The following is a 23,201-nucleotide window of genomic DNA, read 5'->3' as shown; positions in this document are numbered from 1 at the left end:
ACCTGTCAACACACCCCTGAAGGTAGCAGGAGAGGTAGATAAGGTGGTTAAGAAGCATTATAGGATATTTTTCTTTATTACTCGAGGCATAGAATATTACAGGAAGGATATGATCGCATAAGTGAATAAACAAAGGAGATTTACAAGGATGTTGCCAGAAATGGAGAATTTTAGCTATGAGGGATGATTGCTTAGGCTGATTGTTTTCTTTGGAATAAAAGAGACTGAAGGGAGATTTAACTGAGGTACTGAAAATATTGAGGGGCCGAGCTAGTTTGGATAAGAAGGGCATATTTCCCTTAGCAGAGAGATTAATAACCAGAAGTCATAGTTTTAAAGTAATTGACAGAAGATTAAAAGGTAGTTGATATGCTCAGTGACGCTCAGTTTGGGATCCGCCAGGGCCACTCAGCTCCTGACCTTATTACAGCCTTGGTTCAAACATGGACAAAAGAGTTGAACTCAAGAGGTGAGGTGAGAGTGACTGCCCTTGACATCAAAGAGCAAACAACAAAGAACAGTACAGCACAGGAACAGGCCATTCGGCCCTCCAAGCCTGCGCTGATCGTGATGCCTGTCTAAATTAAAACCTTCTGCACTTCTGGGGACCATATCCCTCTATTCCCATCTTATTTATGTATTTGTCAAGATGCCTCTTAAACGTCGTTATCGTCCCTGCTTCCACCACCTCCCCCGGCAGCAAGTTCCAGGCACTCACCACCCTCTGTGTAAAGAACTTGCCTCGCACATCCCCTCTAAACTTTGCCCCTCTCACCTTAAAGCTATGTCCCCTAGTGACTGACTCTTCCACCCTGGGAAAAAGCTACTGGCTATCCACTCTGTCCATGCCGCTCATAACTTTGTAAACCTCTATCATGTCACCCCTCCACCTCCGTCGTTCCAGTGAAAACAATCTGAGTTTATCCAACCTCTCCTCATAGCTCATGCCCTCCAGACCAGGCAACATCCTGGTAAACCTCTTCTGTACCCTCTCCAAAGCCTCCACGTCCTTCTGGTAGTGTGGCGACCAGCATTGCACGCAATATTCTAAGTGTGGCCTAACTAAGGTTCTGTACAGCCGCAGCATGACTTGCCAATTTTTATACTCTATGCCCCGACCGATGAAGGCAAGCATGCCGTATGCCTTCTTGACTACCTTATCCACCTGCGTTGCCACTTTCAGTGACCTGTGGACCTGTACGTCCAGATCTCTCTGCCTGTCAATACTCCTAAGGTTTCTGCCATTTACTGTATACTTCCCACCTGCATTAGACCTTCCAAAATGCATTACCTCACATTTGTCCGGATTAAACTCTATCTGCCATTTCTCCACCCAAGTCTCCAACTGATCTATATCCTGCTGTATCCTCTGACAATCCTCATCACTATCCGCAACTCCACCAACCTTTGTGTCGTCCGCAAACTTACTAATCAGACCAGCTACATTTTCCTCCAAATCATTTATATATACTACAAAGAGCAAAGGTCCTAGCACTGATCCCTGCGGAACACCACTAGTCACATCCCTCCACATCAAGGCAGCATTTGAACAAGTATGGCATCAAGGAGCCCTAGCAAAACTGGAGTCAATGGGAATCAGGAGGAAAACTCTCTGCTGTTGGAGTCATACCTAGCGCAAAGGCTGTGGTTGTTGGAGGTCAGTCATCTGAGCTCCAGGACATCACTGCAGGAGTTCCTCATGGTAGTATCCTAGGCCCAACCATCTTCAGCTGCTTCATCAATGACCTTCCTTCAATCATAAAGTCAGAAGTGGGGATGTTCACTGATGATTGCACAATGTTCAGCACCATTCGCAACTCCTCAAATACTGAAGCAGTCCGTGTAGAAATGCAGGAAGACCTGGACAATATCCAGGCTTGGGCTGATAAGTGGCAAGTAACATTCTAACCATCTCTCCTTGACATTCAATGGCATTACCATCGCTGAATCCCCCACTATCAACATCCTAGGGGCTACCATTGACTAGAAACTGAACTGGAGTAGCCATATAAATACCATGGCTACAAGAGCAGGTCAGAGGCTAGGAATCAAGATGCACTGCAGCAATGCATCAAGGCTCCTTAGACAGCTCCTTCCAAACCCGCAACCTCTACAACCTCGAAGGACAAGAGCAGCAGATGCATGGGAACATCACCACCTGCAAGTTCCCATCCAAGTCACACACCATCCTGACTTGGAACTATATCGCCGTTCCTTCACTGTCACTGGGTCAAAATCCTGGAACTCCCTTCCTAACAGCACTGTGGGTGTACCTACCTCTCATGGACTGCAGCGGTTCAAGAAGGCAGCTCACCACCACCTTCTCAAGGGATTGGCAATAAATGCTGGCATAGCCAGCGACGCCCACATCCCATGAATGAACAAAAAAAATGTTTTTTTCAACCAGAGTGTGGTGGGGGCCTGAAACTCTCTGCCTGGAAAGACTGTAGAGGCATTAAAAAAATACTTGGCTATGCTCTTGAAATCCTGTACACTACAAAGCTAGTTGCCAAGTGTTAGAAAGCAGAAGTCGAGTGGATAGATGTTTTTGGACCAGCACAGACATAATGGTCTCCTTCTTTGTTGTAAATGTACTATGTCTCTACATTTCTAAAGATAATTTCAGCAGGTAAATTTGAATCAAAGATTGTCAGGCAAATCTGTAGGTAAACAATGGGCTGCCTTTGAAGAGAAGATGCTTTGGGTACAGTCTAGGTACATACCCATGCAGGGGCATGGTAGGGCAATCAAAGTCAGAGCATCCTAGTTGACCAAATAGATAGAGTAAGATGAAGCAGGAAAAGGTGGTGTATGACAGATGTGAGGTTGATAATATAAGAGAACCAGGTTGAATATAGAAATTTCAAAGGGGAACTGAAAAATGAAATAAAAGAGGAAAAGAGAGAGAATGAGACTCTCTTATATATAAAAGGGATTCCAAATGTCTTCCATAGTCAAACAAATAGCGAAAGGGTGCTAAAAGGGGTGGGGCTGGAGGGACCAAAAAGCGAATTTACGCATTGCTACGACCGACCGCCCCTGTCAAAGCCCCCAATCAAAATGTACGATTCTGACTGTGGTGGGACCAACGCACTGTTAATTCAATCCCGTCACTCCACAGATCGCCTAACATATCATTTAAAACTTTCCAAATTAAAGAAAGACCTAGCCAAATTGTACCATCTATTAACCCCTGAATGAGGCTAACCAAACCAAGTGGTTAGCACCGCAGCCTCACAGCTCCAGGGACCCGGGTTCAATTCTGGGTACTGCCTGTGCGGAGTTTGCAAGTTCTCCCTGTGACCGCGTGGGTTTTCACCGGGTGCTCCGGTTTCCTCCCACCGCCAAAGACTTGCAGGTGATAGGTAAATTGGCCATTGTAAATTGCCCCTAGTGTCGGTAGGTGGTAGGGAATATCGGATTACTGTAGGGTTAGTATAAATGGGTGGTTCTTGGTCGGCACAGACTTGGTGGGCCGAAGGGCCTGTTTCAGTGCTGTATCTCTAAATAAAATAAAAAATAAAATAAAAATAAAACCAGGTGTCTTTAAATCAACAAATTAACTCTTTAATTCGATGAACTAAAGTCTTAACCACTATGAAGATATAAACAACAATGTTGCTTGAAGTCATCACGGAATGTTGCTTCCCTTCTCCAGCAAATTTAAACAATTAATGACTTGCAAGCTCTTTCAACGGAATCAAGCTGGCTTTAGAGTTTTTGAGGGATAAAAGATTGTCACAGTCTAACTTCCCTTTCTTCAATTTAAATTACCAGAGATCTCTGTTTTGGCTTAATGTTTTAGAATTTTGAGAGATAATAATTAAACAGACTAAACTCATATATAATGGTTGAGAGCTCTTTTTCAGGTGTCCTAAATACCACAGCTGTCTGTGTCGGTGTCTTCTGTGTCTCTGTTCTGTTAGAACATACTGTCTTCAACTAAGAGCCAGTTCAAAACTGAATTGTAACAAATGCATCGCTTAATACTCACTCCCAGTGGCTGTGTCTATGGTAACGAGAATGCACCCTTTGAATCGCAGTCTCCAAATGGCTGTTTCTAAGGCAACGAAAATGCACCTTCCTATAACTCCTGAGGCTTGCTGGTGCTCAAAGCAATACTGATCCCTTGCAAGCCTTATAGGCAAACTGCATATTCTGAAGAAAAACTACAGGACCATGACAGCATAAGAGGGCATGTCTGAGGTACTAAACGATTACAATGGTTTTTACCAAGGAAGAAGATATAAAGCCATAGTGAAAGAGGAAATAGCTGAGATACAGGATGAGATAAAAATTAAGGAGGAAATATGAGAACTGTTGGCAGCGCTTAAAGCTGGTAGGATCAAAGGGTGCGATGGGAAGTAAGGGTGGAAATTGTAGAGGTGCAGGCCATAATCTTGCAATCCTCCTTAGATCCGAGTGGGGTGGGAGGCGGTGCCAGAGCACTGGAGATTTGCAAATGTTACACCCTTATTCAAAAAGAGTGTAAGGATAAACCCAAGAAATACAGACCAATCAGTTCAATCTCAGCGGTGGGAACACAATAATCTGGGACACAGTTAACAGTGACTTGGAAAAATGTGGGTTAATTAAGGAAACACAGCACAGATTTGGTAAAGGGAAATCATGTCTGATGAACTTGATTGTTTTTGATGCCGTTGATGTGGTTCATATGGACCTGCAAAAGGTATTTTTAAAAGTCCCACATAATAGATTTGCCAGAAAAGTAGAAGCCCATGAATAAAAGGAACAGTGGCAGCATGGCTACGAAGTTGGCTGAGTGACAGGAAACAGAGAGTAGTGGTGAATGGTTATTTTTCAGACTGGAGGAAGACACACAGTGGTTATCCCACAGGGGCCCAAAATAGGACCTTTGCTTTTCTTGATATATATTAATGACCTAGACTTGGGCGTAAGGGCCCAATTTCACAGATCACATAAAACTTGGAAGCATTGTGAACTGTGAGGAGGATATTAAATTAGTTTATTAATTAGTGCTAGAAATGTCAGTTAGAGGGGTGAAGTGCTTCACCTGTGAGATGTGGGAGGTCCGTGACGCTTCCAGCGTTCCGGGCGACTGCATCTGCAGGAAGTGTACCCAGCTGCAGCTCCTCACAGACCGCATGGATCGGTTGGAGCGGCAACTGGATGCACTTAGGAGCATGCAGGTGGCAGAAAGCATCATAGACAGGAGTTTTAGAGAAGTGGTTATACACAAGGTGCAGGCAGATAGATGGGTGGCCACTAGAAGGTGCAGGCAGTCAGTGCAGGAATCCCCTGTGGCTATCCCCCTCTCTAACAAGTATACCGTTTTGGATACTGTTGGGGGGGATGGCCTATCAGGGGAAAACAGCAGCAGCCAGAGCAGTGGCACCAAGGCCGGAACTGTTGTTCAGCAGGGAGGGACAAAGTGCAGAAGAGCAATAGTTATAGGGGACTCTATAATCAGGGGCACAGATAGGCGCTTCTGTGGACGTGAAAGAGACTCCAGGATGGTATGTTGCCTCCCTGGTGCCAGGGTCAAGGATGTCTCTGAACGGACAGGGGGCATTCTGAAGAGGGAGGGTGAACAGCCAGAGGTTGTGGTACACATCGGTACCAACGACATAGGCAGGAAGAGTGACGAGGTCCTGCAGGGGGAGTTTAGGGAGTTAGGTCGAAAGTTAAAAGACAGGACCTCTCGGGTTGTAATCTCGGGATTACTCCCTGTGCCAGGTGCCAGTGAGGCTAGAAATATGAAGATAGTGCAGCTAAACGCGTGGCTGAACAGCTGGTATAGAAGGGAAGGGTTCAGATATCTGGACCATTGGGATCTCTTCAGGGACAGGTGGGACCTGTACATGAAGGACGGGTTGCATCTAAACTGGAAGGGCACAAATATCCTGGCTGCGAGGTTTACTAGCATCACTCGGGACGGTTTAAACTAGTGTGGCAGGGGGATGGGAACCACAGCAGTAGGACAGCAAGTGAAATAAATGAGGGGGAACTAGTAAATAAGGCCAGTAAGACTAAGAGGAAGAGCAGGCAGGGTGATGTTGCGGAGCACAGTGGGACTGGTGGTCTGAAGTGCATTTGTTTCAATGCGAGAAATATAACAGGTAAGGCAGATGAACTTAGTGCTTGGATTAGTACTTGGAAATATGATGTTGTTGCTATTACAGAGACTTGGTTGAGGGAAGGACAGGATTGGCAGCTAAATGTTCCAGGATTTAGAAGCTTCAGGCAGGATAGAGGGGGATATAAAAGGGGTGGGGGAGTTGCATTACTGGTTAAGAAGAATATCACAGCTGTACTGCAGGAGGACACTTCGGAGAGGTCGTGCAGTGAGGCAATATGGGTGGAGCTCAGGAATAGGAAGGGTGCAGTCACGATGTTGGAGATTTACTACAAGCCTCCCAACAGCCAGCGGGAGGTAGAGGAGCAGATATGTAGACAGATTTTGGAAAGATGTCAAGGTAACAGGGTTGTAGTGGTGGGTGATTTTAACTTCCCCTATATTGACTGGGACTCACTTAGTGCTAGGGGCTTGGATGGGGCAGAATTTGTAAGCAGCATCCAGGAGGGCTTCTTCAAACAATATGTAGATAGTCCAACTAGGGATGGGGCCATACTGGACCTGGTATTGGGGAATGAGCCCGGCCAAGTGGTCGAAGTTTCAGAAGGGGAGTATTTCGGGAACAGTGACCATAATTCTATAAGTTTTAAGGTACTTGTGGAGAAGGATAAGAGTAGTCCTCGGGTGAAGGTGCTAAATTGGGGGAAGGCTAATTATAACAATATTAGGCAGGAACTGAAGAATTTAGATTGGGGGCGGCTGTTTGAGGGTAAATCAACATGTGACATGTGGGAGTCTTTCAAATGTCAGTTGATTGGAATCCAGGACCAGCATGTTCCTGTGAGGAAGAAGGATAAGTTTGGCAAGTTTCAGGAACCTTGGATAACGCGGGATATTGTGAGCCTAGTCAAAAAGAAAAAGGAAGCATTCGTAAGGGCTGGAAGGCTGGGAACAGACGAATCCCTTGAGGAATATAAAGACAGTAGGAAGGAACTTAAGCAAGGAGTCAGGAGGGCTAAAAGGGGTCATGAAAAGTCATTGGCAAACAGGATTAAGGATAATCCCAAGGCTTTTTATCCATATATAAAGAGCAAGAGGGTAACTAGGGAAAGGGTTGGCCCACTCAAGGACAGAGAAGGGAATCTATGCATGGAGCCAGAGGAAATGGGCGAGGTACTAAATGTGCACTTTGCATCAATATTCACCAAAGAGAAGGACTTGGTGGATGATGAGCCCAGGGAAGGGAGTGTACATAGTCTCAGTCATCTCATTATCAAAAAGGAGGAGTTGTTGGGTGTCTTGCAAAGCATTAAGGTAGATAAGTCCCCAGGGCCTGATGGGATCTACCCCAGAATACTGAGGGAGGAAAGGGAAGAAATTGCTGGGGCCTTGACAGAAATCTTTGCATCCTCATTGGGTACAGGCGAGGTCCCAGAGGACTGGAGAATAGCCGATGTTGTTCCTTTGTTTAAGAAGGCTAGCAAGGATAATCCAGGAAATTATCGGCCGGTGAGCCTCACGTCAGTGGTAGGGAAATTATTAGAGAGGATTCTTTGGGACAGGATTTACTCCCATTTGGAAACAAACGAACTTATTAGTGAGAGGCAGCATGGTTTTGTGAAGGGGAGGTCGTGTCTCACTAATTTGATTGAGTTTTTTGAGGAAAGGACAAAGATGATTGATGAAGGAAGGGCAGTGGATGTTCTCTAGATGGACTTCAGTAAAGCCTTTGACAAGGTCCCTCATGGCAGACTGGTACAAAAGGTGAAGTCAAACGGGATCAGAGGTGAGCTGGCAAGATGGATACAGAACTGGCTCAGTCAAAGACGACAGAGGGTAGTAGTGGAAGGGTGCTTTTCTGAATGGAGGGATGTGACTAGTGGTGTTCCGCAGGGATCACTGCTGGGACCTTTGCTCTTTGTGGTATATATAAATGATTTGGAGGAAAATGTAGCTGGTCTTATTAGTAAGTTTGCGGACGACACAAAGGTTGGTGGAGTTGCGGATAGTGATGTGGATTGTCAGAGGATACAGCAGGACATAGATCGGTTGGAGACTTGGGCGGAGAAATGGCAGATGGAGTTTAATCCGGACAAATGTGAGGTAATGCATTTTGGAAGGTCTAATGCAGGTGGGAGGTATACAGTAAATGACAGAACCCTTAGGAGTATTGACAGGCAGAGAGAGCTGGGCGTACAGGTCCATAGGTCACTGAAAGTGGCAACGCAGGTGGATAAGGTAGTCAAGAAAGCATACGGCATGCTTGCCTTCATGGGTCAGGGCATAGAGTATAAAAATTGGCAAGTCATGCTGCAGCTGTACAGAACTTTAGTTGGGCCACCCTTAGAATATTGTGTGAAATTCTGGTCACCACACTACCAGGACGTAGAGGCTTTGGAGAGGGTACAGAAGATGTTTACCAGGATGTTGTCTGGTCTGGAAGGCATGAGCTATGAGGAGAGGTTGGATAAACTCAGATTGTTTTCACTGGAACGACGGAGGTGGAGGGGTGACATGATAGAGGTTTACAAAGTTATGAGCGGCATGGACAGAGTGGATAGTCAGAAGCTTTTTCCCAGGGTGGAAGAGTCAGTTACTGGGGGACGTAGGTTTAAGGTGAGAGTGGCAAAGTTTAGAGGGGATGTGCGAGGCAAGTTTTTTACATAGAGGGTGGTGAGTGCCTGGAACTTGCTGCCGGGGGAGGTGGTGGAAGCAGGTACGATAGCGACGTTTAAGAGGCATCTTGACAAATACATGAATAGGATGGGAAAAGAGGGATACGGTCCCCGGAAGTGCAGAAGGTTTTAGTTTAGGCAGGCATCAAGATTGGCGCAAGCTTGGAGGGCCGAATGGCCTGTTCCTGTGCTGTACTGTTCTTTGTTCTTTGTTGCTAGTGATAGACTTCAAAACGACACAGGTTGGCGGACACGCAAGAGAGGTATGAAGTGATACATTTTGGAAGAGTCAATATGAAGGATACAATTCTAAAGGGGGCACAGGAACAGTGGAACCTCTGAGTATATGTCCACAAATCATTGAAGGTTGCAGGGCAGGTTGAGAAAGTGGTTAAAAAGGTATATTGGTTCCTGGGCTTTAAACACAGAGACTTAAAAGTACAAAAGCAAGGAAGTTGTGGTCAACCTTTATTAAACACTAATTTGGCTTCAACTGGAATATTGTGTCCAATTCTGAACACCGCACTTTAAGGAGTACAGAAAAGATTTACGAGAATGACTCCAGGGATGACGACCTTCTGTTACGAGGACAGATTGGGGAAGATGGAGTTTTCTCCTTAGAGAAGCCAAGGTTGAGAGGAGATTTGATAGAGGTGTTCAAAATCATGAGGAAAATTAGTGGCAAACAAATGGGAGGCATTCAAAAGCAAGATTGTTTCTGCTTTTAAAGTTCTTCTCACAGTCAGAACATTAAAAAGGTCTCTTATTAGTGTGAACATGGTGGTGTATCAGCTGGTGTTGCAACCGAATGAAACCTTTTCCACACACGGAGCAGGTGAACGGTCTCTCCCCAGTGTGACTGCGCTGATGTGTTTCCAGCTTGGATGGGTAATTGAATCCCTTCCCACATTTCCACAATTTCTCCATGGTGTGGGTGTTCTCGTGTCTCTCCATGTTGAACGATCGTCCACACACGGAACAAGTGTACAGTTTCTCCCCACTATGAATGGTGCAATGTATTTTCAGGCGGTGTAACTGGTTAAAGCTCTTTCCACAGTCAGTGCACTGGAACACTCTCACTTGGGTGTGCGTCTCACTGCTTTTCCAGTCACACTGATGTTTGAAATCTTTTCCCACAGACAGAACAGACAAACATTTCTCCTTCCACATTCAAAGGTTGACGATATTCAGAGAATCAGGTGACTGTCAGATCTTGATATGATCATCGGCTTGAGTTTCCTGTCCGTAAACCCTTCCCTTCCAATACCCTGTAACAGGAGTTTATAAAAGTTATCACTGTCAGTACAGGATAGAAATTCAGAACAGACAATGCTACTTTTTATGGAACACTCACAGTTCCAGCAGGATTGAGGGAAGCAGGGTGGTGATAAAGCCCATTTCTTCTCCATTTACAGACTCTCCCTGACGAGTCTCTATTTCTCCTCTATTCAGAAACGCCCCCTGCCTGGATCCCTCTTCTCCATTAGCAGATGCTCCCTAACCAGTCGTCTTTTCGCCCCCATTTAGAGACGCTCCCTGCCTCTCCTGGATTTTGGGACAGTTTCGGCTCTTTGTTGAGATTCGAACCAGAGGGAAGCGGTGGAAGCCGCGGCTGGGGGTTCATCTTGCGAAGTTCCGAAGAAGGGTCACTGACCCGAAACGTTAACTCTGCTTCTCTTTCCACAGATGCTGCCAGACCTGCTGAGTGAATCCAGCATTTCTTGTTTTTGTTTCAGATTTCCAGCATCCGCAGTATTTTGCTTTTATTTGGGGGTTCATCTTGTTGTTTGTTGTGATCTCGCTGTTTAGATTATCTCCTGGCCCCGCACCCGGTGTATCTGCAGCCTGCGAGCTGTAGGCTTTATTAACCCACCTTCCTCTCACCCACTGGAACCGCGCTCTCTCCCTCAACCTTTGACGGCTGCGCATGCTCAGCGCATACCGCCCGGCTGATTGACGGCAGTTCTGGACCAATAGGAAGAGAAGGTATGGGGCTGGAAGACCGTGCGGATGGTGGGTCCTCCAACCAATCGGAACGAGCGAGGGGCGGGGCTGCCGGCAAGGCGTGGGTGGTGTCGCACGAATGCTGCAGTCCCGCCCCCTCTTGCGATTAGTCGGGACCTGCCGTCAATCACCCGGGCATTGTGAACTGTCAGATGAGAGGTCGCGGGGCGGGAGCATGTGTTTAGTGCATGCGTAGTGTGCAACAGCGTTTGGAGCATGCGCCTTACGAGTGACGTGCTGGACAGACGCTAATGTGTCGCATCTGCAGCCAGGAAGTGGCGGTGGGCGGAGAGTGTTCAGTCACACTCGGTGTAGGCCTCAACAACCCCAATAAGAAGCTCCCAGTCCCGTGTTTGTACCGAGTGGGGCTTCTCCCGGTAACAGATCCGGGGTTAACGGCCGCCAGCTTTGCAGCTCTTTTGGAGGAACTAAAGATCAATAAACTAATATCAAAGGACAAAACTTTAAAGGAAACTTAGCTCAGTTATAAAGCGGTCTGGGGGAGGAACCATTTGGGACACAGCACAGGGCAGGAGTTCCCCCCTCCCCGGCTCCACAAAGACTCCCCTTGGACTGGGCCACACCGGGGCAGGGTTGGATCAAGGTGCAGGAAGCTGCTAGGCTGAGCTGTGGACTGGGAGGAGTGGGGGGTTTGACTGACAGGCCTGGGGAGGGGGATATCAGGGCAGGTACACACACTGCTCCCCCTTTTCCTCCTGGGATGTTTTACTGGAGTCGTGTTGGTGAGTGTTTCTAAACTCTGTCTCCCTATCCCAGTAATGTAGGTGGATTGTAGGTTGCTGTGAGTGTTGGACTATATTGCCTCTCCTCATTCTTCCTCCTTCGTCCACTCCGAGTTCCAGACTGTGGCTGCTTGATGTGCCTGGCACGTTAACTCTATTTCTCTCTCCCCAGATGCTGTCTGACCTGTTGAGTATTTCCAGCATTTTCTCCTTTTATTTCAGATTTCCAGCATCTGCAGTATTTTGCTTTTGTTTTACTGCAGGCGTTCACAGAATGGAATCGAGAAACACATATGGACCAATTAAGAACCAGTTTGTATTGGGGTGGGTGTGTGATGTGGAAGTTGATCCATGATCACCTGTGCAGAGCTTTTTTGTTGCATCAGTAACTTAAGGGAGGGGCACTAGTAACGTGGTAAAAACTAAAATGTCATTCCTCGTGGTCATGATACACTCCGCTCTGTTGCCCACTGGTCGCGGATGGCCTCAAGTGTACTGGCGACACTGTGTGCTCTCTCTCTCCAGGGACACCCAGGCACAGACGTAGCCACAGAAGAGAGGCAGATAGTCTGCCTAGATGACCACCTCAACTGCCCGCTGCCTGGACCTGTTGATGGCCACTTTGGCCAGGTCCAGGAACATCCCACGAGGACGTCCCTCGACTTGCTGTCATTTTTCTCGGGGCCGATGTGCAGCAGGGCGCATGTGCGGCCATCCTGGGCCAGGAAGCAGGAGGAGAGAATGTTGTGAATTTCTATCCTGGACTGACAGTGATGGCTTTTGTAAACTCCTTTTACAGGGGCTTAGAATGGGAGGATTTACGCACAGCAAACTCAAACCAAGAGAAGTGTTTGTCTCTTCTGAATTTCTATGCTGAACTACCAGTGGTCACTTTTGTAACCTCCTTTTACAGGTATTGGAAAGGGAGGATTTGCAGATGGGAAACTCAAACCAAACAACACATCAAGATCAGACAAAGTCACTCGATTTATCAGGACCTGAATATCATCAGCCTTTTCATGTGGAAGGCAAAAGGTTTGTTCTGTCTGTGGGAAAAGATTTTTGTATCAGTGTGACTGGAAAAGCACCGAGATACACAAAGCCCTGGTTAGACCACACCTGGAGTACTGTGTTCAGTTCTGGGCATCACACCTTGGGAAGGATATATTAACCTCGGAGGAAGTACAGCGTAGATTTACCTGAATGATATCTGGACTCCAAGGGTTAAATTACGAGGAGAGATTACAGAAATGAGTCAGAGTCGTTATGGCACAGAAAGAGGCCATTCAGCTTTTTGATTCCATACCAGCTCTCTGTAGGGCAATCCAGTCAATTCCATTCCACGACTTTATTCCTGTAGTCCTGCAGGTTTATTTCCCTCAACTGCCCGTCCAATTTCCTTTTGAAATCATTGTCTCTGCTTCCACCATCCTCATCGGCTGGGAATTCCAGATGATTACCACTCACTGTGTAAAATATGTTCTTCCTCACATCCCTCTTGTGTCTGCTGCCCAAAACCATAATCTATGTCCCCTAGTCCTTGTCCAATCAGCTAATGGGAACAGCTTTTCATTGGTTACTTTTTCTAATTTTGAACACCTCGGTCAGATATCCCCTCAATCTCCTTTGTGCCAAGGAGAAACACCCCAGCTTCTCCACACTGCACCCTCGCAAGGACCTTCATATCCTTCCTAGAGTGTGGTGACCAGACCAGTACTCTAGTTGGGACTTAACCAGAATTTTATAAAGGTTCAGCATAACTTCCCTGCTTCTGCATTCAAAACCATGATTTATGAGGCCCAAGATCCCAAATACTTTGCCAGCTACACTCTCAGTATGCCCTGCCACCTTCAAAGATCTATGAACATGAATCCTCAGGTCCCTCTGTCCCTGCACACTGTTTATAACTGTCATTAAGTATATATTGCCTCTCCCTATCCCTTCTGCCAGAATGCATCAGCTCACTGAAAGTTGTAGTCCTCGAATTTAGAAGATTAAGGGGTGATTTCATCAAAGTTTTCAAGCTATTAAGTGGAACTGATGGGGTAAATGGAGAGAAACTATTTCCGTTGGTTGGGGAATCCAGAACTAGTGGGCATAGTCTAAAACATAGACTGAGACCTTTTCATTAATCCACCACAGACCCTGTAAGCTTGAGCATTAATACAGCCCTGGGTCCTATAGACCTGAGCATTAATCCATCCCTGGGCCAGGTAATCCACTCCTGGGCCCAGTAAATCTGAGCATTAATCCACTCCTGGGCCATGTAAACCTGAGCATTAATCCATTCCTGGGCATGTCAGTTTAAAGATTAACCCACCCCTGCTGTATATGCACAGAATTACAGCCCCACTAGTCTTTGTTGGTGTTCATAATCCACATGAGCCTCCTCCCAATCTAATTACCTCATCCCACCCTACGTCCCTCTATTCCCTTCTCCCTCATAAATGTATTAAGCCTCTCCTTAAACACATTGCTATCTGCTTCAACCCACTCCACTTGGCAGCAAGTTCCACATTCTCACCACTCTCTGAGTAGAAAAATTCCTCAAGTTCTCTATTTGACCTGTTAATGTCTGTCTTATATTGCTGCCCGCTTGTTCTGACTTGCTGATAATTTTAAAGACCTCTATCAGATCTCCTCCTAGTCTTCTCTTTTCCAGAGAAAGGAGCCCCAGCCTGCTCAATCTTGCTGGACAGTAACATCCTCTCTGGTGACATCTTTGTAAATCTATTCTGCACTTTCTTCACTGCTTCAATATCCTTTTTTTAATATGGAGACCAAAACTACTCTCGGTTCTTCTAAACGAGGTTCTCTATAAATTTAACACTCCCTCCCTGCTGTTGCAGTGTATTTCTCTAGAAAAGAACATCAACTCTTTCTTTGCTCTCTTGTCGGCTGGTGTTGCTCCTTTTAGTGATTTATGTGGCTCTCCTTGCTGTCTGCTCCATTTAATTTCTTACATTCTAATTCTTATTCCTCCTCCCAAAAGCTCACATTTCACTATGTTGAATTTCATTTCCATTTATCTGTCCAGTCTGCCAGCCTGTTTGTCTTCCTGGATTTCAGTGCAGTCCTCCACATTATTAGTTCTACCACCCAATTTGGTGTCATCTGCAAATTGCGAAAATATCCCTCTAATTCCAAAGTCCAAATGTAGGTAATGAACTGAAGTCCCATTGTACTTCTCACCATAGTTGATGGCCCGGGCACTCTGTTTTCTGTATAATTTATTTAATAATTTCATTCATTGCCTCTCCAGCCCCAATCTCCATGGGATTACACAAAAACAGTCATCCATTCAACAATTAGAGTTTTCAGTGGCTGACTAATGACCTGCAGGGAGTCCTGGGCAAGTAAGTCCCCTATCAATGACTACAGGAGCCCAGTGTCCCGGCGCGGGATCGGGCTGTGCTCTGAGCATGTCCAGTGCAGGTGGCAGAGACAGACGGTGGAATAACAGCCTAGAGTCCATGGGCCATGGATATATTCAGTATGAGAGGCTGCAGTCCCTGTATAGTTACTCGAAGGAACTGCTCCTCAACTTAGCATCATAGAAATGCACAGCATGGAAGGAGCCCATTGTGTCCATGCCGGCCGAAAAGAAGCCATCCAGCCTAATCCCACTTTCCAGCTCTTGATCTGTAGCCTTATAGGTTAGAGCAGTTCAAGTACATATCCAAGTATTTTTTTAAAATGTTATGAGGGTTTCTGCCTCTACCACCCTCCCAGGCAGTGAGTTCCGGATCCCCCCCTCGAATCCCCTTTATACCTCCTACCTCTTACTCTAAATCTATGCCCCCGGTTATGGACCCCTCAACCAAGGGGAATAGGTCCTTCCTATCCACTGTATCCGGACCCCTCATAATTTTATACAATTAAGTCTACCCTCAACCTCCTCTGTTCCAAAGAAAATAACCCTCACCTATTCAATCTATCCTCGTCACTAAAAATTCTTCAGTCCAGGCAACATCCTCATAAATCTCCTCTGTACCCTTTCTAGTATAATCACATATTTCCTATATTGTGGTGACCAGAACTGCAGTACTCCAGCTGTGGCATAACCAGTGTTTTATACAGTTCCAGCATAACCTCCCTGCTTTTGTACTATGTGCCCCGGCTAATAAAGGCAAGTATCCCCTAACCCTAACCCTTCTTGACCACCTTATCTACCTGTGCACAGTCACCTTCAGGGATCTGTGGACATGCACTTCAAGGTCCTTTTCTTCCTCTACATTTCTCAGTATCCTACTATTTACCGTGTATTCCCTTGCCTTTTTTGCTTTCCCCAAATGCATTACCACACACTTCTCCGGTTGAATTCCATTTAACATTTTCTGCCCACCTGACTAGTCCATTGCTATCTTCCTGCAGTACAGCTTTCTTCTTCACTGTCAACCACAGAGTCATTTTTTGATCAGCTGCAAACTTCTTAATCATACCCCCTTCATTCAAGTTCAACTCCTTGATATAAACCACAAAAAGCAAGGGACCCAGTACTGAGCCTTGTGGAACACCACTAAAAACATCCTTCCAGTCACAAAAACACCCCTCAACCATTACCCTTTGCTTCCTACCTCTGAGCCAATTTTGGATCCACTTTTCCGCTTTTACCTTCATGAGCAGTCTGCCATGTGGGACCTTATCAAAAGCCTTAGTTACACTTTAGCCCCACTCCCCTAATCTTTGGTCGTTCGATGTAGAGGGGGGGAGGTGGGGTGGATAAGTCGGAGGATCTTCTCCTGGACCTGTTCTTGTGCCTAGTTAAAACATCAATGTCTGGGACTAGGATGTGCAGGGACCATGTTGGGAGTGAGGGTGTCACTCTGGCTGTCGACTTCTCTTCCGTGGTCTTGTCCGTGCTTGGGTGGCTCTAGAGATGGAGCATGCTTGATAACGTTCATGACCGGTGGGCACCTCAGGGTACAGAGTGTCTCATAGACACTGGTAATAATATTCTGGTTTAGTTGGGAAGATTCCCTTTGCTTTTGTTGTGACTTTCTTGCATATTTTGGTTTCTTTTAGTTTGAATGGACCACATGTTTGGGGGAACAAGAGAGGAAAGAATGTTCTATAGAAACTAGAATATTCTGTTCTGAATTTCTATCCTGTACTGACAATGGTGGCTTTTGAACATTCTTTTTACAGTGTTATGACCAGATGAGAAAGAGGTCTAGGGTTCCCTTTCAGCCTTCACCTGGTCTTACTGTAATACGGTTTAACTATAAACACATAGTGTTTTTAGCTCCCCCTTGGTGAGTCCTTGTTCACTGCTTTCCAATAATAAGGCAAAAAATCCAGCACAAACAGGTTTTCTTATGTTTAAAGAAGAAAGATTTAAATTTATTAAACTTAAACTCTGATTCGGTTGATGCCTTTGGATACATGACTCGCCCACGCTAGCATGCATATGTGATAAACACATGCAACTAGAGACAGAAAAGAGCAGAAGAAAAAAAAAAAGTGGAAAAGTTTCAGGCAATATCTGAAAAGTTTTTGTTACGGTTCTTTGAGTTCACTGTAGAGTCCTTGATTGTAGGTAAATCTTGCTTTTCTTTGGGGCCCAGTATTCTTCTTAAACCTTGTTCGATGTAGGAGATTTTTCTCTCTTGGGGTTCATGTGTCTTCAGTGGATTCAGAGGCTTGTGAGAAAGAGATGGGAGCAGACAGGAGAGATCGTCTCAGTCCAGGAGCAAACAGACACACTGAGCTCAAACTGTACAATTCAGAAAAACCCAGGTTGCCAAGCAGGTCATGTGACTAACTGGTCTGATCACGTCTTGGATTGTATCACCTTAGCAGTCTCTGGAATACTCCTCTTACACACAATACCTGGTGATCAAGGTCCATTATGGGGGAATGGCCCTTTGTCCTTCCAAGCAGTGTCTGTTAATATTCAAATGTCTTTTCCAGCCACAGCTGATCTGTTTAACAAGTCCTTTCTTCACTCTAGTAACAGTTTAAAATCAATGTTCATGACAAAATTAATGTGGCTCATTCTTGGCAGGCGGGTGCCGAGCATGACAACAGGGTACTAGAGGGGAGGATTTACAGATGGGAAACTCAAGATCTGACAGAGTGACTCAATTCATCAGGACCTGAATATCATCAGCCTTTGAATGTGGAAGGAGAAATGTTTGTCTGTTCTGTTTGTGGAAAAAGATTTCAAACATCAGTGTGACTGGAAAAGCACCGAGACACACACACCCGAGTGAGAGTGTTCCAATACGCTGACTGTGGAAAGAGCTTTTACCAGTTACACAGCCTGAAAACACCGTACAATTCATGTATTCTGTGTGTAGATGAGGCTTCAACTGATCATCCAACCTGGAGAGACACAAGGAAACCCACACCATGGAGAAACCGTGGAAATGTGGGGACTGTGGCAAGGGATTCAATTACCCATCTCGGCTGGAAGTTCATCGACGCAGTCACACTGGGGAGAAGCCGTTCACCTGCACTAGGTGTGGGAAGGGATTCAGTCGGTCATCACTCCTACTGAGACACCAGCGCATTCACACTGGGGAGAGGCCGTTTGCCTGTTCTGTGTGTGGGAAGGGATTCACTCAGTCATCTCATCTTCTGAGACACCAACTTGTTCACTCTGATGAGAGATGTTTTGCATGTTCTGAATGTGAGAAGAGCTTTAAAAGCAAAAAGGATCTTCTGACACACCAATGCAGTCACAGTGGGGAGAGGCCGTTCATCTGCTCTGAGGTTGGGAAGGGATTCACTCGGTCATCCCACCTGCTGAAACACCAACGAGTTAATTCTGATAGATGTTTTTTATGTTCTGAATGTGAGAAGAGCTTTAAACGCAAAGATGATCTGATGAAACACCAACGCATTCACACTGGGGAGAGGCCGTACACCTGCTCCGAATGTGGGAAGGGATTCACTCGGTCATCCCACCTGCTGACACACCAACGAGTTCACACTGGGGAGAGACCGTTCACCTGTTCTGAGTGTAGGAAGGGATTTACTCAGTTATCCCACCTCGCTGAACACCAACTTGTTCATTCTGAAAAGAGACCTTTTAAATGTTTTGACTGTGAGAAGAGCTTTAAAAGCAGAAATGATCTGATGAAACATGAACACACTCACACTGGGGAGAGGCCGTTCACCTGCTTCATGTGTGGGAAGGGATTCACTCAGTCATCCACCCTGCTGACACACCACAGAGTTCACACTGGGGAGAGGCCGTTCACCTGCTCTGTGTGTGGGAAGGGATTCACTCAGTCATCCCACCTGCTGAGACACCAGCGCACTCACACTGAGGAGAGGCCATTCACCTGCTCTGTGTGTGGGAAGGGATTCACTATATCATCCAACTTGCTGACACACCAGCGAGTTCACACTGGGGAGAGGCCGTTCACCTGCTCCGAGTGTGGGACGGGATTCACTCAGTCATCCCATCTGCTGAGGCACCAGCGAGTTCACAAGTGATTGCAGGGATTGGATTCTGCTGTTATTGCTGCTGTTAATCACATCCAGGACTGAACCATGTTCATTCTAACAGTTGGGGTTTATTTCATTGATGTTAATAATCCCTGTAACTTGGTTGGAGTTTAATATTCTGGATACATGTCAAAGAAATCAGCTTTGCATCAAACACACAGTGTTCGAGTCCTTGATTTCTCTAAAGATAAGAGGAGATTGATGTTCTGTTACTGACTGTTCCATTTTTGGGCTTTTCCTCCTTTGTTAATGAAAGACTTGTATTTGTATAGTGCCTTTCACCACTTCAGGATGTCCCATAGTGTTTTACAGCTAATTACGTTCTTTTGATGTGTACTCAGTGCTGTTGGCAGCTGTGACTCAGTGGGTAACACTCACCTCTGAGTCAGAAGGTTGTGGCTTCAAGTTTTCTCCAAGACTTGAGAACAAAAATCAAGGTTGACACTCCGGTGCAATGCTGAGGGAGTGCTGCATGGTCAGAGGTGCTGACTGTTTGTTTGATGGAACGTTAAACTAAGGCCCTGTATTCTCCTGCAAGTAGATGTAAAAGATCCCATGGCACTATTTCAAAGAAGAGCAGGAGAGTTATCTCCGGTGTCCTGGTCAATATTTATCCCTTCATCAACATCAGTAAAATGGATGATCTGCTCATTATGACAATGCTGTTTGTAGGAACTTGCTGTGTGCAAATTATCTGCTGTATTTCCTACATTACCACAGTGATGACACTTCACAAGTACTTCATTGGCTGTAAAATGCTTTGGAACATACTGGGGTCATGAAATGTGCTATATAAATGCAAGTCCTTCTTTTAATGTTGGAAATACAGCAGGAAAACAGCAAAGTCCCACAAACAGAAAGGTGGCTATGACCGCAGAATCTTTTTTTGTGATGTTGGTTGAGTGATAAATATTGGCAGCACTGGGGAGAACACCCCTACTCTTCAAAATAACTTTATGCAATCGTTTGCATCTGTATGAGTGAGCAGATGAGGTGTCACGTGAAAGACGGGACCTCTGACAGTACAGCACCCACTCAATGCTGCATTGCAAAATCAGCCTAGATTTTGTGCTCCAGTTTCTGGATATGGATTTGAATCCACAACCTACTGACTCAGATGAGAATACAACCACTGAGCCATGACTAACACCTCGCCAACAGTCAAGACTAGATGTTACAAAGATAGCAAAAAGACAAAACAAAAGGCTTTGTATCTGAATACCTCTTAACTTCTGGGAGCAGAGTGGACCTGTGGGGAGAACGCCGGCAGCGGAGCCTATAAATCGACCCGAGGATCGAGGCCCAGTCTCTTACCTTCAGGGAGCGGAGAGGAGCTCTTCCAATGCGCTGGAGTTTTGAAAAAAAAGGCAAACGGTGACGTCATGCAAGGTGATTGGTTGATGAGTAGCAGCTGTTAGAATATCTTAAAAAATAAAGGGAAAAGTTTTATTTGTTGGAAAAAAAACCTCTGGTGATAAGGTGAGTACTACTAAAGTGTTTTTCTTTAAAGGACTTTAGATTGAAGTGGGTAGAACAAGGCCCCTAATGTAATTAGTATTTTTTAATTAAGGGATAACTAATTAACCTAACGGTAAGTCATGGCAGGAGAGCTCAGCCCCGTGATATGCTCCTCCTGCGCTATGTGGCAAATCAGGAAGGCTTCCAGTGTCCCTGACGACCATGTGTGCAGGAAGTGTATCCAGCTGCAGCTACTGGTTACTCGCATTACGGAGCTGGAGATGCGGGTGGATTCACTGTGGAGCATCCACGATGCTGAGATCGTCATGGATAGCACGATTAGCGAGGTGGTCACACCGCAGGTAATGGCTGCACAGGCAGAAAAGGGATGGGTGACGACCAGATGGAGTAGTAGGCGCAGGCAGGTAGTGCAGGAGTCCCCTGTGGCCATCCCCCTCTCAAACAGATACACCGCTTTGGATACTGTTGGGGGGGATGACCTCCCAGGGGAAAGCAGCAACAGCCAAGTTCGTGGCACCACGGAGGGCTCTGCTGCACAGCAGGGGAGGAAAAGGGTTGGAAGAGCTATAGTGATGGGGGATTCTATCGTAAGGGGTGCAGATAGGCGTTTCTGTGGCCACAAACTATACTCCAGGATGGTATGTTGCCTCCCTGGTGCAAGGGTCAAGGATGTCTCGGAGGGGCTGCAGGACATTCTGAAAGGGGAGGGTGAGCAGCCAGAGGTTGTGGTCCATATTGGTACGAACAACATAGGCAGGAAGAGAGATGAGGTCCTGCAAAGTGAATTTAGGGAGTTAGGCAGAAGGTTAAAAAGCAGGACCTCTAGGGTTGTAATCTCAGGATTATTCCCTGTGCCACGTGTTAGTGAGGGTAGGAATAGAAGGATTCGGCAAATGAATGCGTGGCTGAAGAGCTGGTGCAGGCAGGAGGGCTTCAGCTACTTGGATCATTGGGATCTCTTCTGGTGCAGAGGTGACGTGTACAAGAAGGACGGGTTGCATCTAAACTGGAGGGGGACCAATATCCTTGCGGGGAGGTTTGCTAGTACTACTCGGGAGGGTTTAAACCAGTCTTGCGGGGGGAGGGGGGGTGGAGGGACCCAAAGTAATAGTCTCTCAGATGAGAGAGTTGAGGCAAATGTAGAGGTTAAAGCAAGCAAGTCCAGTAGGCAGGCCGGGCAGGGGCAGGACAGGGAGCGTGGAAGGTGTGTTAGGCTAAACTGCATTAACTTTGATGCAAGAAGCCTTACAGGTAAGGCAGATGAACTCAGAGCATGGATCGGTACATGGGATTGTGATATTATAGCTATTACGGAAACGTGGTTGAGGGATGGGCAGGGCTGGCAGCTCAATCTGGTACCGATCCTTCCGGCGTGACAGAGGTGGAGGTAAGAGAGGAGGGGGAGTTGCACTATTGATTAGGGAGGACATCACGGCAGTACTTAGAGAGGATATCCCGGGGGGAACGTCCAGTGAGGCCATATGGGTAGAACTTAGAAATAAGAAAGGGGTGATCATTTTGGGATTATACGATAGGCCCCCCAATAGTCAGAGGGGAGTGGAGGAGCATATATGTAGGGAAATCACAGATCGGTGTAGGAATTATAGGGTTGTAATAGTAGGTGATTTTAACTTCCCTAATATTGACTGGGACTGCCTTAGTGCTAAGGGATCAGATGGGGAAGAATTTGTTCATTGTGTCCAGGATAGTTTTCTGAAGCAGTATGTGGATGGCCCTACTAGAGAAGGGGCTACACTCGACCTCCTCGGAGGAAATGAGGATGGGCAGGTGATTGAATTGTCAATGGGGGAGAACTTTGGGACCAGTGACCATAACTCTATTAGCTTCAAGATAGTTATGGAAAAGGGTAGGACTGGTCCTCAGGTTGAAGTCCTAAATTGGGGGAAGGCTAATTTCGATGGCATCAGACAGGAACTCTCAAAAGTTGAATGGGAGAGGCTGTTTACAGGTAAAAGGACGTCTGGCAAGTAGGAGGCTTTTAAAAGAGAGATATGAAGAGTTCAGGGCCGGCATGTTCCTGTTAGATGGAAGGGCAGGGCTGGCAAGTTTAGGGAACCTTAGTTGACGAGGGAAATTGAGGGTCTGGTCAGGACAAAGAAGGAGGCATATGTCAGGTATAGGCAGCTGAGATCGAGCGAGTCCCTCGAGGAGTATAGGGGATGTAGGACTACACTTAAGAAAATTAGGGTGAAAAGGGGCCATGAGATTTCCCTGGCAGATAAGATAAAGGAGAATCCTAAAAGATTCTATAAGTATATTAAGAGTAAAAGGGTAGCTAGGGAGAGAGTAGGTCCCCTTCAGGATCAGTGTGGTAATCTGTGGAGCCACGGGAAATGGGCTTAAATGAATATTTCTCGTCCGTATTTACTGTGGAGAAGGTTACGGAGCGAGTGAGTTCTGGAGCATATCAACATTACAAAGGTGGAGGTGTTGGAGGTTTTGAAGCGCATTAAGAAGGATAAATCCCCAAGGCCTGACCAGGTGTATCCTAGGATGCTCTGGGAAGCAAGGGAGGAGATTGCTGGGGCCCTGGCAGAGATTTTTGTATCATCGTTAGCCACGGGTGAGGTACCGGAAGACTGGAGGATAGCTAATGTTGTGCCTTTATTTAATAAGGGCAGCAGGGATAAGCCAGGGAACTATAGGCCAGTGAGCCTTACATCAGTGGTGGGAAAGTTATTGGAAGGGATTCTGGGAGACAGGATTTATGTGCATCTGGAAAGGCACGATCTGATTAGGGATAGTCAGCATGGCTTTGTGCGT

The 23,201-nt window shown here is 46.2% G+C and overlaps 1 protein-coding gene across 1 annotated transcript; it reads left to right on the top strand.

The window, feature by feature from the left end:
- Nucleotides 1-10,973: 10,973 nt before the first annotated feature.
- Nucleotides 10,974-19,092, top strand: LOC137347842 (zinc finger protein 3-like). Its single transcript, XM_068012889.1, has 3 exons — nt 10,974-11,480; nt 12,394-12,515; nt 17,488-19,092. Exon 3 carries the CDS (start codon nt 17,835-17,837, stop codon nt 18,924-18,926), a length of 1,092 nt encoding a protein of 363 aa, XP_067868990.1. The 5' UTR covers nt 10,974-11,480; nt 12,394-12,515; nt 17,488-17,834; the 3' UTR covers nt 18,927-19,092.
- The last annotated feature ends 4,109 nt before the right edge of the window (nt 19,093-23,201 follow it).

Source organism: Heterodontus francisci, chromosome 32, assembly GCF_036365525.1.
Source record: "Heterodontus francisci isolate sHetFra1 chromosome 32, sHetFra1.hap1, whole genome shotgun sequence".
Classification (NCBI taxonomy): domain Eukaryota; kingdom Metazoa; phylum Chordata; class Chondrichthyes; order Heterodontiformes; family Heterodontidae; genus Heterodontus; species Heterodontus francisci.
Note: the sequence above shows the minus strand (reverse complement) of the source record. Positions and strands in the feature narration are given on the sequence as shown.